Source organism: Candida tropicalis (assembly GCF_000006335.3).
Source record: "Candida tropicalis MYA-3404 genomic scaffold supercont3.9, whole genome shotgun sequence".
NCBI classification, from domain to species: domain Eukaryota; kingdom Fungi; phylum Ascomycota; class Pichiomycetes; order Serinales; family Debaryomycetaceae; genus Candida; species Candida tropicalis.
The window spans coordinates 483,965-498,422 of record NW_003020061.1 but is presented as its reverse complement, the minus strand read 5'-3'; the positions used below and the strand labels follow the sequence as shown (position 1 = coordinate 498,422).

The 14,458-nt window shown below is 32.5% G+C and overlaps 4 protein-coding genes across 4 annotated transcripts; 1 reads left to right on the top strand and 3 right to left on the bottom strand. All coding sequences in view use genetic code 12, as the record gives it.

The window, feature by feature from the left end:
- Nucleotides 1-942: 942 nt before the first annotated feature.
- Nucleotides 943-4,092, bottom strand: STE23 (metalloendopeptidase; the record flags this gene model as incomplete). The annotated part of the gene is made up of 1 exon (XM_002551427.1): nt 943-4,092. One exon carries the CDS (start codon nt 4,090-4,092, stop codon nt 943-945), a length of 3,150 nt encoding a protein of 1,049 aa, XP_002551473.1.
- Nucleotides 4,093-10,869: 6,777 nt separating this feature from the next.
- CTRG_05770 (uncharacterized protein) lies at nt 10,870-11,280 on the top strand (the record flags this gene model as incomplete). The annotated part of the gene is made up of 1 exon (XM_002551426.1): nt 10,870-11,280. The coding sequence occupies one exon, from the start codon at nt 10,870-10,872 to the stop codon at nt 11,278-11,280; it is 411 nt and encodes a 136-aa protein (XP_002551472.1).
- A 170-nt stretch (nt 11,281-11,450) lies between these two features.
- CTRG_05769 (uncharacterized protein) lies at nt 11,451-12,761 on the bottom strand (the record flags this gene model as incomplete). The annotated part of the gene is made up of 1 exon (XM_002551425.1): nt 11,451-12,761. The coding sequence occupies one exon, from the start codon at nt 12,759-12,761 to the stop codon at nt 11,451-11,453; it is 1,311 nt and encodes a 436-aa protein (XP_002551471.1).
- Nucleotides 12,762-13,114: 353 nt separating this feature from the next.
- RAV2 (Rav2p) lies at nt 13,115-14,257 on the bottom strand (the record flags this gene model as incomplete). Its single annotated transcript, XM_002551424.1, has 1 exon — nt 13,115-14,257. The coding sequence occupies one exon, from the start codon at nt 14,255-14,257 to the stop codon at nt 13,115-13,117; it is 1,143 nt and encodes a 380-aa protein (XP_002551470.1).
- Between the last annotated feature and the right edge of the window lie 201 nt (nt 14,258-14,458).

Here is a 14,458-nt window from a genome sequence, read left to right as displayed (position 1 = left end):
ATAATTAATGTGCGATCTGGAAATTGACACTACTAAAATACATACGGATATTGTATCTTATTGGACATTTTCTAGTGTTTCAATGGGTGGTAGGTAGACAATTGTCCAATTGTGAATATTCAATCAAAAAACTAGAAAACAAACAAACAAAAAAAATGAAAGTTGATTTTCAATGTCTGAGATTGTATTGGGTTTAAATTTCTTTTTCGTTCCCGATGAACTAAAAATTTTTTTTTTTTCCTTATTAAATTGACCTGGTTAACAAGTTGTAATTTTCTATTATATTTTGTGAGTGAATAAAGAGCCGTCTTCTAATAATATCTCAACGGATAACAGCACGAGAAGAGAGGGGAAAGTTTTGTGGTTTTTTATTCAAAATTTGGGCCCCGAGATTTTCCGCTACCGGGATCCTCACCAACCCATTTGAATTTGAGCGCAACTCCGATACACAATGAAACACACATCTTATCAAACTAGGCTAATTGAGGGGAGAAAGAAAATGGTTTTACTGAAAATCTTATCATAATGATGGCCTATGTTGGGTAGGGGGAATTATGCTAGTATAAACCCCCCGCAATGTTGGATATACCATGTTGGGTGCAAAAGTAAAGAAACAAAAGGCTGTATTTGATCCTCGAGTTGAATTTTGACTTTACAGCACAAAACTTTGTCACTTGTTGATTTATCATCTGTGAGTGCCATGTCCTGAAATGTACCCTCAGGTAAGGGCATGGTTTATTATTTTGTTTGATAGAACTTTCTTGTTTTACTTGTGAATCTAGACAAAATTTTTTAGAGAAGAGAATTATAATTGGCACTGCCGTTCCACCTGTGCGAAAATAATTCCAAACAAAACTACAAATACATTTCTCTGCATCTTCTAACTAAATAATATCTCATAAACTATAAATTATATTTTACACGGTATATTCTCTGTCTCAATTACAAATGTAACTGATCGTTATATAAAAAACCAACCAACGGGTTGACTGGTTTTGGTTTACCTCCTAATTTATGACTCTTTCTGAATTGCTCGTGGTTTAGAACCAACTCCCCACTTGGGTAACCATCTGGAACAGGATTATCCAAACGTTTAGATACTTCATGGAATAACTCGTCTTTATCAGCTGTCTTAATCTCACCATGTAATTGCTCAATAGTTTTTGCTAAATCCTTGTGGCCTTCAAACTCCTTTACCAACCCTTGAATGAACTCGTGGTCAACGGTGATTCCATGGCGGTATAAATAGTTGACTATAGCGGATTGTAACCTCTTTGACTCCGTGAACTCGATTGGGTTTTGTGATTTGAGGAACGTGATCAATTTACCAGTCTTGTCGTTTCTAGCAATATACAAATTGAAAAACTCAATGAACTCAGCCTTGGTTATGTCCTCCAATACTTCGACCTGTCTCGTTCTTCCATCAAAGTCATAGTAACCATCCACAATACTCGACCAGAGACGACCAGTCTCTTCACTCAAATGCTTCAACTTGGTCAACTTGATATTCTTCAATGCATGTTTGAACTTGATGAAATCTTCGGTCGTCAATTCGTTGTTGACAAAGTTTCCAAAACTGTTCAAGAACTCTTCAATACGGTATTGCAAATAATCACACGTTCTCTCTGACTGAATCAAGATTCTAAAACCAAGGGATGTTCTGCCCAAATGGATCCCCGAAAATACGACATATCCCAATTGCTCTTTTGTTCGCAACTGATCAAAACAAGGTTCCTTGATGACTGTACAGAACAAGTCTGTCAACACACGCAATTTCAAATCATCTGCATTTGGTGCGATCTGGATATAGTACTCAATGCACGAATTAATATTTGCTTCATCCTTCAATGACGTCTCATAGCGGATCACCTCCTCTGGTTCAAAGACATAACCTTCCAAGTGGAATTTCTCTTCATCGTACTCTTCCATCCATGGCTTGATGTGTTTTATAGAATCATTTATGGTGTCTTTGATTGCTCTTGCTTTGGTAACGTCAAAATTCCCATGCACCAATACCTCTGCAAAAACACCTTCTTCCCAGATGGTGTCTCTGAAGTGACGTTGAAGCTGCTCAAATGTCACTCCTTCCAATGCCTTAATCTTGTCATCTTGGAAGTATAGCTTTTCATTCGTCAAATGAATCATGTGAACTCCAATCTGTTGAAACGGATCTTTGAACAAGAAAGTCTTCCAATTATTAAGCAACTTATATTTGATCGACTCAAAGCTTGATTCCGATGGTTTGAATGCAAACAATTCAGAAAGAACGTGTTCCAACAAAACATCGAGCTTGTCGTTGTAACCAGACACCTTGATAACGAACCCGTCTCTCCATGTATGAACCGTGGCCCTCATACCCACCAATTGTGCATAATAATTGACATCATTAATGGCTTCATTAAACAACTCAATGCTCAAACTAGTCAATACAGAAGTCAAGACATCGCTGTTGGAGCTTGGCAAATGTGCCGCGATCTGAATCGTACCCTTTGGAACTTTGAACGTTTGATCCTGTTTGAACCACACGTTCATTTTGTTGGTGGTGCTGATCACATGCGGAGCAACAGCGGTGCTGCCATGGCCCAGCGCCAAAACTTTGAAATCTGTTGGGATGAACTCATTTGCATCAGGGTAATGGAAGTCGATCTTAGAACTCACCGGAGTAAGCAACTCAGCTGGGATCGGCTCCACCGCATACTTGGTCTTGTACCATTTTTCAACCTTATCCAATCCAGTTAATGTTTGTGAAACCAAACTGACTCTAAGATTATCCGCAGTTAGATACTGACCATACTTTTTAATAGCTTCGGGTGAAAATGTTCTGGTAATAGAATCACTTAAAAGGTATTTTGGAGGAATTAACCCATCGAACTTGTACAACTTGCTGCTCAACCCAGAAACAGTGGATGAAGCCTCGGCCTTCTGTTTGAACCTGAAGTTAATCTGTGCCATTTCTTCGATCTCTTTCCATATCCATTTTTGTGGTTTGTCTTCGGTGACAAATCTCACGTTTTCCAAGGTACACTTGATAATATCTTCCCATTGTTCCAAACCCTTTGGAGTTAATTGGATTTCAATATAAAACAAAGAACATCCTTGACAAATCTTCATACCACCTGCGGACAACTCAGTGCACAACCCCTTCTGCTTCAAATAGTATGCCAATGAACCTTTAGATTCATGACCCAATAAATGAGAGAAATACTTTTGTGGTTTGCTATCCCAATATGTCTCCATGTCGTCTGGTATCATGAAGCTTAACTCCAATTTGTGGTCATCATTTATTGGAGCAGCTTTTATCAACTGACCCAACTGTTCTGGTTTGTATATCAATTCGCCATTGTAATTTGCACCAGGATAGTCCTTGTTTGGAATATCCGAAAACTTCTCAATAGCCCAATCTGAAAGGGTATCCAAATCCTCTTTTCCCAATATAACCAAATTCATTAAATTGGCAGAATAGTGTTGGGTGTAGAACTCAATTAATATCTCTCTTACATCCAAGCCTCTGCTAAGTGGGTCGACATGTAAAGTCTCGAAATTACCTGTTGAAAACCCATTATACGGATGTGATGGGTTACTAGTAGCTTTATCCAACTGGAATAGTCTCCAATTATCATTTTGTAAATTCTTTTTGTTCTCTGAATCAACAGCATTGATTTCACGGTCCTGACAGGTTTTGCTAAACAATGGACTGATGAAAAATTGGGCAAATCTGTCCAATGCTCCTTCCAAGTAATCGGACCCCACTTGAAAATAGTAATTAGTGTGCTCGGCAGCCGTATAGGCGTTGGAATGGCCAGAATGCTTGGATAAATAATTGGAATATTCGTTCTCCTTGGGATACTTTTCGGTCCCCATAAATAATAAATGTTCACAGAAATGAGCCAAACCGGAGATACCATATTGCTTATCAGCAAAAGAACCCACACGAACATCTAAAGATGCAGCGGATTTGTCTGCAGTTGGGTCGCTAATCAATAACACCGTCAAGTTGTTGTCCTTGAGTTTGACTAGTCTGTATGAACGATCATCAAGTAAAGGTTTTTCAATCACCGGATTGTCTGCCAATACAGTAAACTGGTTTGTCATGGTGGCTAGTTTGTGCAGTTGTCTTGCTATATGAATGAATACGTTGGCTGTTCTTGAAGAAAATCTCCAATAATTTGCAAAATTCAACAACAAAACAATCTTAAATATAATTTTTGAAAAAACTGAAGTTCTAAATAAAGCACAGGAAAATGGTTGTTGAGGTTGTGGATATGAATTTTCACAACTTGTTCTTTTTTTTTAATCTTTATAGTTAATCTTTAGCTGTGGCGGCCGATAGTCCGGAAAAAGGTAAATTTGGACAGACAAAAAAAAAATCTTCGACGAAAAGGAGAAACAAATGCAGGTGACAAAATGTTTTACCCATTGTTACTATGACAATATCTTACTGGCTGTACAAATAATTATGTCAGAGGCACAAACTTTTTTTTAACAAAAATGGTTATCAGTTTATAATTCTAAACAATTACGTGGAAAAATGCTTTTTAGTTACCGTAACTGTAGTAGAAAATTGTGATAGATTTCATGGATCAAAACATGAACAACCCTGGAGGTTACCAACTTTGATTTGCATGCGATGATACAGTTGCTTGCAAAAAGTACATAATTTTTTTTTTCAAACTCTAAAGGTAATGTACTGGATAATAAATGTGTAAATAAGATTAGTTAAAAGAGTTCATGTATAACCCAGTTGGGATAGAGATAGATGTGGTTGTTGTTTCGCCAGATTACTTTTGTAAATTCTGCACAGAAAAACACATAATCGTAAGCACTACCAATACTGTCTGGAATTATAATTACATAAGAGCTATGTAGTTTATACCATGTGTATAAATTGCAGCTGGTTCTTTGCAAGACGGTAAGTATAAAACAGGAGATAAAAGCTCGTCAGGAAATCAATTGGTTTATTCTACCAGTTTTTGATTTGGTTTACACATGAAAAGATCAGAATTTCTTAATATAATTTTCTGTCTATCTAGAAAATGTGATTTATGTAAATTAATCAATAGTTGTGCTATTTATATAGCTGAAAATTGTATTATTATAATATTCATATTTGTACCATCACATTGAGGTACTTACATATTGATAATTTGCATTATTGGTGTATCTAGTGTTCCTAATGGATTCACTATGATCTCAAGTGGATTATTTCCGTAATTTTCATTTTGATTCAGGCACGAAAATTGACTTGAATCTTATTTCACCATACAAAATGTAACAACTGCTATAATTTTGACAAATTAGACTAAATAGAAGTGAATAATGATGGAAATCACTATAAATATCAATATTCTAAAATAATTAATCAAAGAATCAAGATTATCTTTTTAAAATTATGATCAGATTAAACTTTTCTATTGAGTGAATCGGATTAGTAAATTTGTTATGTTGCGAGTATAGTTCATATTTTTGCAATGATACAGAAAAAATGAAAGCATTTTAGACACTCTTGATCATTTCCTTTTGTCATATTTTATCTAATATATCTGAATATAATGGGAATCAATCAAGATAATCAAATTGACACAATTCTGAATAAGGAAAGAAACATAACAGTGGATTATATTCATGAATTTTGATGGCAGTAACTTATAAATCTACATTCCGAAAAGTGAAACCATATATCTGTATATTCGAATATTCCATCCTTGAAACCATATTTTCGAATGTCGCTTTTTGTTGTACATTCATATGTTCCAGTGATTGCGCCGTATATCTGTGCATCACAATGTTCCATCCATTAAACCATTGATTTGTATGTTCCTGATTTGGTGCGCATTTGTACGTACAAATTTTCCCTCCATATATCTGTATATTCGAATGTTCCGTCGATATATCCATTGATGTAAATGTCCGTTCCATAGATCCATAGATTTATATGTTTCAAATCTGAGGAAAATTTGAATGCTCCAGAAAAAAGTAGCATTCATATTTCTGTTTTCTATGTCCGTCACAGTGCGACATTCAAATGTTCCACGATTTCCAACATTTGTCTCTTCTAGCGGGATTTTTGCAATTTTGAAAACGGCATATGATTTGTAGCGATAAATTATGTTATCTCAATTAATTCTGAATCAATTAGATAAATGTTGGAGAAGTTAGATGTAAATCTTACTCTTGGAATTTCAAAGTATCTTTTTTTTATCGGGAATTATAATTTTTCAAAATAAGTCAGTAATTACGTTAGTCAGACCGCTCAAATTGTATCCATTGAAATATTAATGTAGATATGATCATGTCTATACTATCTTTATATTCAATTTACGGGTTTTAGAACATCTAGTATTGCTAAAGGGGTTCATCAGGAACCCAAGTGGTTTATTTCCGTAATTTTAAAAATGGTTCACGCACGAAAAAATCTCCAAAATCACTTGAGTCTCTTTTCCCCATACAAAATTCAACTGATTATGTGTTTTCAGTTGTATTGGTTGGAAACATAATCCATTGTGGGTTTTATGCATTTAACTTGATGATATATTAAAAGAATAACATAATAGAAAGTCCAGGTAAGTATTAAACCTGGTAGCAATGGATCAGAACCCGATTTAAGTATTATATCTTTCATTGGTTGTCATATTTGAATTTTTCTTTTTTCATACATCAGATTCTTTCGTGCAAACCATGGACCTAGAATTGAGAATCCGCAGAATTTGTGCGTCGAGAATAGGCATTTGAATAGATTTTCAGCAGAACTAATAGCCAATTTTATTCTGCAAATGTTTTTAATGCTGGTTTATTTTATACCATCGAGGTTATTTAAGTTGTACACAACAATATTCTATCAAATCTACTTACAATTCACCTTCTTTGGAAAATGAAGTATAGTGGGAGTTTTATACCGATACAGTATAGTTTTATTAATTGCCGCTGATGTATATTTGTCGATATTTTATATATAATGATAGTCTATAATAGCATTCATAGTATTCCACTATATTGTTTATCAATATTGTCGTGGTCTCCACTTTTTTCAAATAACAAAAATATGATGAAAGCTGTTACCAGTCACTTGATGTTGTTGCAAGATTTTGGAAAAAAGGTGAATTAATAAAGTTGCGAAAAACTTTTAGAAATAACCAAAAGTGAGAAATCTCAGTATTCTTTTTATATTGCTGAAAACCTCATTAGGTTTTTGAAAAGTGGCAACGTCATAAGGTTGCCCAAAGGTTGCCAAAACGTGGAAAATTAGAAACCTCGGTAATTTTAAGGAAATTTCCAAAAATGCGACGACAAAAAATTAATTTGCTTATATTTAAAACCAAAGTAATTTCATGAAGTTATCTATGTATTGCTAAATCTATTGATTTAAGCTTGATTTTCATCGCTTGAACAACATGATGTTATTTATTTCAGTGTTTAATACTGTCACACTCGGTCTTGAACGAATTTGCTAACAATTGATGGAGTTAATGGTCAAAACTTACTCTTCAAAAATCAAAGTATCTTTTTTTCTTCGGGAATTATAATTTTCCCAAATAACTCAAAAATTATGATATCCAGGCCGCTGAAACTGTGTTCATTAGAATATTAATATAAATAATATTCTTTTCATACCATTCTTATTTTATATTTCTAATTTATAGGGTATCTAGTGTTTCCAAAGGGGTTCATCAGCAACTCGATTGGTTTATTCCCGTGGTTTTAATTTTGGCCCAGACACGAAAAAATCTTAAAAATTGACGTGAATCTCCTTTCCCCATACAAAATTGTGGTAAATTTGTAATGTAGTGAGAATCGATCTTTGATATACAGAAAAAAATGGAAGATTTTAGACACTCTTGGATAGTTCCTTTTAAAATATAGATTTTCTATTCCATCTGAATACAATGTGAATGAATCATAATAGTCTATTTCATTGTAATGGAAATCGATCAAGATAGCCTATTTGTCAAGATTCTGAGTAAAAAGAGACAGAAGATGGATGATTACATTTATGGGTTTGATGGTTGCAACTTATATATTCAAATATTCCGTTGAATAGATCATATATTTTAAGTTTCTGATTTGGTGTATATTTGTATTTTCCAATGTTTGTGTCATGTATATCTGTATATTCAAATATTCTGTGCACTAATTCACTGATTTTCAATGTCGTAATTAGTGCGTATTTCTATATTCCAATGGTTGTGCTCTGTATTAAAATGTCCAAATATTCCAACCAATTCAGCATAGATTTGAATGTTCCAAATTTGTGGAATATTTGGATGCTTCAGAAAAAAGTAGCATTTACATCTCTGTTTTCTATGGTCGTCACAGTGCGACATGCAAATGTTCCACGATTTGCAACATTTTTCTCTTCTAGTACGATTTTTGCAATTTTGAAAATGACATGTGATTCCCAGTGATAAATTATGCTATATAAGTTCATTCTGAATCAATTGGATAAATATTGGTGTAGTTATCTATCAATCTTACTCTTGGAATTTGAAAGTATCTTTTTTTTATCGGAAATTATCATTTTATTAAATAAGTCAATAATTGCACCATCCAGACCGTTCAAATTACAGTCATTTGAATATTAATGTAAATAGTATTCCATTCATATGATTATTAGTTTATATTTCTTATTTTTAGGGTATCTAGTATTCCCAAAGGGGTTCATCAGGGACTCGATTGACTTATTCCCGTGAAATTCAAATCGGTTCACACACGAAGAAATCTTCAAAAATGATTTGAATCTCTTTTCCCCATACAAAATGTAATAAATGGAATGTTTTCAGTTGTATTAGTAGGAAATATAATTTATTATAGGTAATATGTACTCAACTCGAATATATAATAAATAGATAACATAATATATGGCTTTGACAAGTACTAATAGTGGTATCAATGGAACTGAAGCCAAATTATAGATTATATATTTTATTCTTTCTGATATTTGAATTCTTTTTTTTTTTCTTCAGATTCTTTCGTGGGAACTCTGGACCTAGAATTGAGAATCCGCAGAATTTGTACGTCGATATTAGGTTGAGCATAACAAATAACCAATTTTAATCGGTAACTATTTGTAATGCTAATTTAATTCATACCATTGACTACTGATAGTTTATACAAATGATAATTTTTTTCTTCCAAATCTATTTGCAGTTCACCTCTTTGGGGAATGAAGTATATACTGGATTTTTATATTGAATGAGTAGCTCCTGGATAGTTTCATGAATTGCCGCTGATGTATATTTGTCGATATTTTATATGTAATGATAGCTTATTCGAGTGTTCATAGTATTCCAATATATTATTTATTGATATTGTTGTTTTTGCCACTTTTCATGTTTTCAAATAACAAAAATATGATGAAAGCTGTTACCGGTCAATTGATGTTGTTGCAAGATTTTGGAAAAACAGGTGAATTAATAAAGTTGAGGGAGTCTTTTTGAAATAACCTAAAGTGAGAAACACCGATGTTCTTTTAGTTTGTTGAAAACCTCATTATGTTGCTGAAAAGTGGCATCATCATAAGGTTGCCCAAAAGTTGCCAAAACGTGGAAAATAAGAAACTTCATTAATTTTATGGCAATTTCCAAAAATGCGACGACAAAAAATTAATTTGCTTATTTTTATATCCAAAGATATTTCACGAAGTTGCATATGTTTCTCTAGATCTATCAATTCTAGCTCGATTATCGTCATTTTGACAACATGATGTTATTTATATCACTGTTTAATACTACCACACTCAACCCTGGACGAATTGGCTAACAATTGGTGTAGTTAATGGTCAATTCTTACTTTTGAAAAGTCAAAGTATCTTTTTTTATCGGGAATTATGGTTTTCCTAAATAACTCAGTAATTACAATATCCAGACCGCTAAAAATGTATTCATTAGAATATTCATATACATATTGACACATATATACTATTATTATATTCATTTTCTAACTTTTAGTATATCTGGTATTTCCAAAGGGGTTGATCAGCAATTCAATTGGTTTATTTCCGTAATTTGCAAATCGGTTCACGCACGAAAAAATACCAAAAATGACTTGAAACTCTTTTCCCCATACAAGATTCAACTGAAGGTATATTTTCAGTTGTACTAGTATGATATCATCAATTTATTGTCACTTAAATCTATTGTGACGGTCATCAAAGGTGAATATATTCTTCTAGTAGAGTTTACGTATCCCTAAAACTATTAATAGTGTTAAACTTGTACATTTGTATCATTATAGCATTTTTATAATTTATTTCAATATTTTTTGAATTTTGCAATTTTTTTGCGGTAATTATCGACTAAAATTAAAAAATTATCGACCCGTTTTCGTCGAGAGATAAATTTCCAAGGAACCTCCCTTGAGATTTTCACCATTGAGACCCCATTTCTGCAAATCACTAGATAAGAAGAGGAAAACTGATTCAATTGGTGATATAACAGCATAATACTATTACTAATGCTGTACAGGATTAATCACATATAGAATCCAATCGTACTTGTTATTGTAGTATGTTTGTTACTATTAATTCTATCTAAACCATACATTTTTAGTATAAACACTTTTTGCGCGCTAGTATCAAAAATATTTACCGCCTTACTATGAACTTTTCTTTGCTAATAGTGCGAATAATTTTGACACATTGATCTGAAAATTATACTCACACTAGTGCAAGATAAAACTGCAACGACTGTACTGTCGTGTCTCATGCAAAATGGGAGCCACGTCTACATACGTACGGAAAAAGCAATTAAGAAAAAAACAAAAAAAAAAACAAGAGAAAACCGTTTCACGAGATTTCTCGAGGTGATAGATAAAGTATAATTACAAGAATCCAAACAAGTCAATAGCAAACAAGATCTTTTGCTTAGATAATTTAGAATGTCATGTCCACATAAATGTAGTAATCCTGCTTGTGAACTACGAGGTAATATAAATATTGATCCAGATGTACTAGGAGATAAGTTTCTTCAATTAGTAGGACTTAAACATAAGATGGATAATGCAGAAAATTTTCAAGACCTACTAAAATATTCAAATGAAATATCTAAACTTCAATCAAGTATGAGTGTTGAAGAAAGAATAGGAATTTATGCATTAAGATATTTTATGGATGAAATGTATGGAGATTCAGAAGGTGATGATGATGAAGATGATGATGAGGATTTTCCTGATGAAGAAGATGGTTATGAATATGAATGGGCATATGTTGGTGGAGGAGATGATGAAGAGAAAGTTGAAGAAGAATCAGCGTTTGGACTTGTTCAGAGACTTTTACTCGGTAGACAATAATAAACCCATGGAGGAAGAGGAAGTGATTAACTTAGGTGTTGTTGTTTGACTACAGATTGTGAGTTGCATTTTTTTTTTTTTATTATTATTATTATTATTATTATTATTATTATTATTATTATTAATCGTTACATAAATCGTCATTTCAAAGTTGTAATTTAATATTACTATTATTTACCAGTGACTTTTGCCAATTCTTTCTTGTAATTAAATGTTCTTTTTTTAAATTGTGACAAAAAAGGGTCGTTCAAAAATTTCAGTTTAAGTGATTGAGTATGATAATGTTTAGCTTCAAGAACTTGTTTTAATGCACATATTTTAATGACTTTAGATACATCTCTTCCTGTGCCAACTTTGAGCCGTGCATTAAATGTACATTTTGCACATCGTTTATAACCTTTCAAGATTTCCGGTTCGTCTCGAATTATACCATGACATCGAGAGCATTCTTTTTCAATTTTATTATTAGTTGTCTCATAAGTAGGTTCAATCTTGAGTGGAGTATGAACGCATTTCGTTGTGCTGGTGGTGTTATCAACCCTTGGTGTGGATTCTGGTCTATCATCACATTCATCTGGAGTAACCAATACTATATCTGATATATGAACTCTAAACTGTGGACTATGGTTGAAATTAAGGTCTTCTGTAGTAATTTTTCTTTGTCCAAATTGTGATATATTTTCATGCTCATCTTCTTCATTATCCAGTACATTCAGTCGTAGTCCATTTCTATATTTTGCAATTTCTGAATCAAAATTAAATTTCTTATTTTTAAATTGTCTTAAAAATGAATCTTGTTGATATACTCTTTGAATAATATCTTCATCTTGTGGAAGTAATTCTTTAAATTGTTTCAATGCATATAATTTAACTGGTTCGGCAAGTGGTACCGATACGTTTGTTCGTATTCGTCGTTTCATTATACAACGAGGACATTGTCTATATTGTAAACATTCAACAGGTTCATCCAGTAGTCTATATCGTTTGCAATAACTGCATTGATTTGAAGTTTTATGTACTTTATTTTGATTGGAAGATTTTTTCTTTGGGGCTTTGTAATTATTATTATTATTATTATGAGTGGTAGTAGTAGTAGTAGTAGTCGTCAGCATTTTATTTTCCCGTACTGTTTCATTAAATGATAAAACCTCTGTAGGAGGATCTTTAGTGATTCTATCTATTTCTCCAAGATAATTTGCCAGGGATAATTGTCCACCAAATCGTGATAATTGTTTATCTTCTAATAATATACTTTTAATAAATTTGAAATCAGTATGTGAGGAATCAACTTGTTTTAAACAATAAAGTTTAGTGATTATATTGAATTTCTTGGATAACATTCTAGTTTGTTTAAGACCTTTATGTTTATAAAGATTCCAATATCTTGTAATACGACAAGCTGGACATAGGATTCGAATTCTATCTTCAACCGGCTCATCTTCTAATCGTCTTTGTTGGCAGCCAATGCAATCCTTCAACATAATGAGCAAACCTTTCAGTCAAGTAAGTAATTAAGTGAGTAAGGAAGAAGACAAGTTGGTGTTGGTGATCTCTTGGTAGTTAACTTATATGTCGCTGTGTGTGTATGAGTATATGTATATATGTAATTCCAATTGTTCAATGGTTTATAATTATAAAAATCAAGATTAAGAGAGTTCCACACGATAGTGCCCTGATTGTAATTTTCTTCTCTTTTTTTGAATTTTTAAAAATTGTCTCCCCTGGTTTTTTTTTATTTTTGTAGTTTACCTGGGCGATTATGTAAGCAGCACCTCCACCGGAGAAATGAAACGCGAATTCTTCAACACACGCGTCTATTCAATCTTATTTTTATTTATACAAGGCTATTTATATTGGTATTGAATTTGTTGATTTTCTTTTCAATATGATTCAATTTTGTACTGATACTAATAAGTATTGGATCATCGGTGGAAACTTCAAATTTCTTATTAACCATGACTACTGATCCATCATAAGTTATAGCTCGACTAATATAATCCATGACTTTTGGTTTATCACGTAGCAGCAAATGATTTACTATATTAGATAAGAATCCTGTATTATTAGATGTCTTTTCTTGTACTTTCTTTTCAATTTCTGAAACTGTTAACGGGTGGATTTGTTGTTGTTGTTGTTGTTGATCTTGCGATGTCAGTTGAATGGAAGGCGGAGCTGGTGAACTTCTTATGGATGTTGTTTGTATAGTATGTATTGAAGGAGTATTCGATGGTAATTTCATGTCATCTCTTAATTTATCAACAAATGATTTACCAGTACTATCAATTTCAGACCATGGTTTTTCTGTAACTTTATGAAGACATTTAATATCAAGACTTATTTGATTATCACAAGTATAAAAATCCACCGTTATATGATCAGATAATTCCGGTTCAAAATCTTTAGTGTTTGTAACTTTAAGTGGGAAAACCAAATTTGGATCAGTAGGTATTTGTAAATTAATTTTAGCATCATGAATATGATGTAATAATATTTCAAAATTTTCAATTAATTTATTATGATCATGTACACCATCTTTAAATTCTTTATCAATTGATTGCAAATCTTGTAATAAATTTATTGAATCATTAATTGAATTCAAACAATTGACTATTTGTTCTAATATAATAGGAGTTTTCAATTGTAACTTATGAACATATTTATTGAAGAATGCATTTTTAATTGTTAGATTTAAATCAGTTACATATGGACCATCTCTAATGACTATCCCATTAAGTGAATCTGACTTATTATTTAAAGAAATAGGCAATTTCAACAGTGGTCCCTTTTCAATGCATTCTTTTGGATTGGGTGCTTGTGGGGAATTATAAAGTAATAAATTCTTACAAATTTGTAGTGTTTCAATTAATTGAGATAAATCTGGTATGATTATGGATGTAATATACCAATGTAATTCAGCATCATTTGTTTTAACTTGTAATGATTTAATTGTATCGTATAACAATATGTTGGTTGTCATTTTGGTTTGTCCTGGTATAACCTGCTGCTGCTGTTGCTGTTGTCGACTATGTAATGGGTTTTGTTCTGTTGCTTTTCCTGCTCTCCAAATTCAAATTCAAAAATTAAACACCGAGTCGTGTCTCGGTGATAACATGTCACGTGGTAATTACCAAAAGTACACGACTGTAAAAAATTTTTTTTCTTTCGTTCTCCTTCGCCG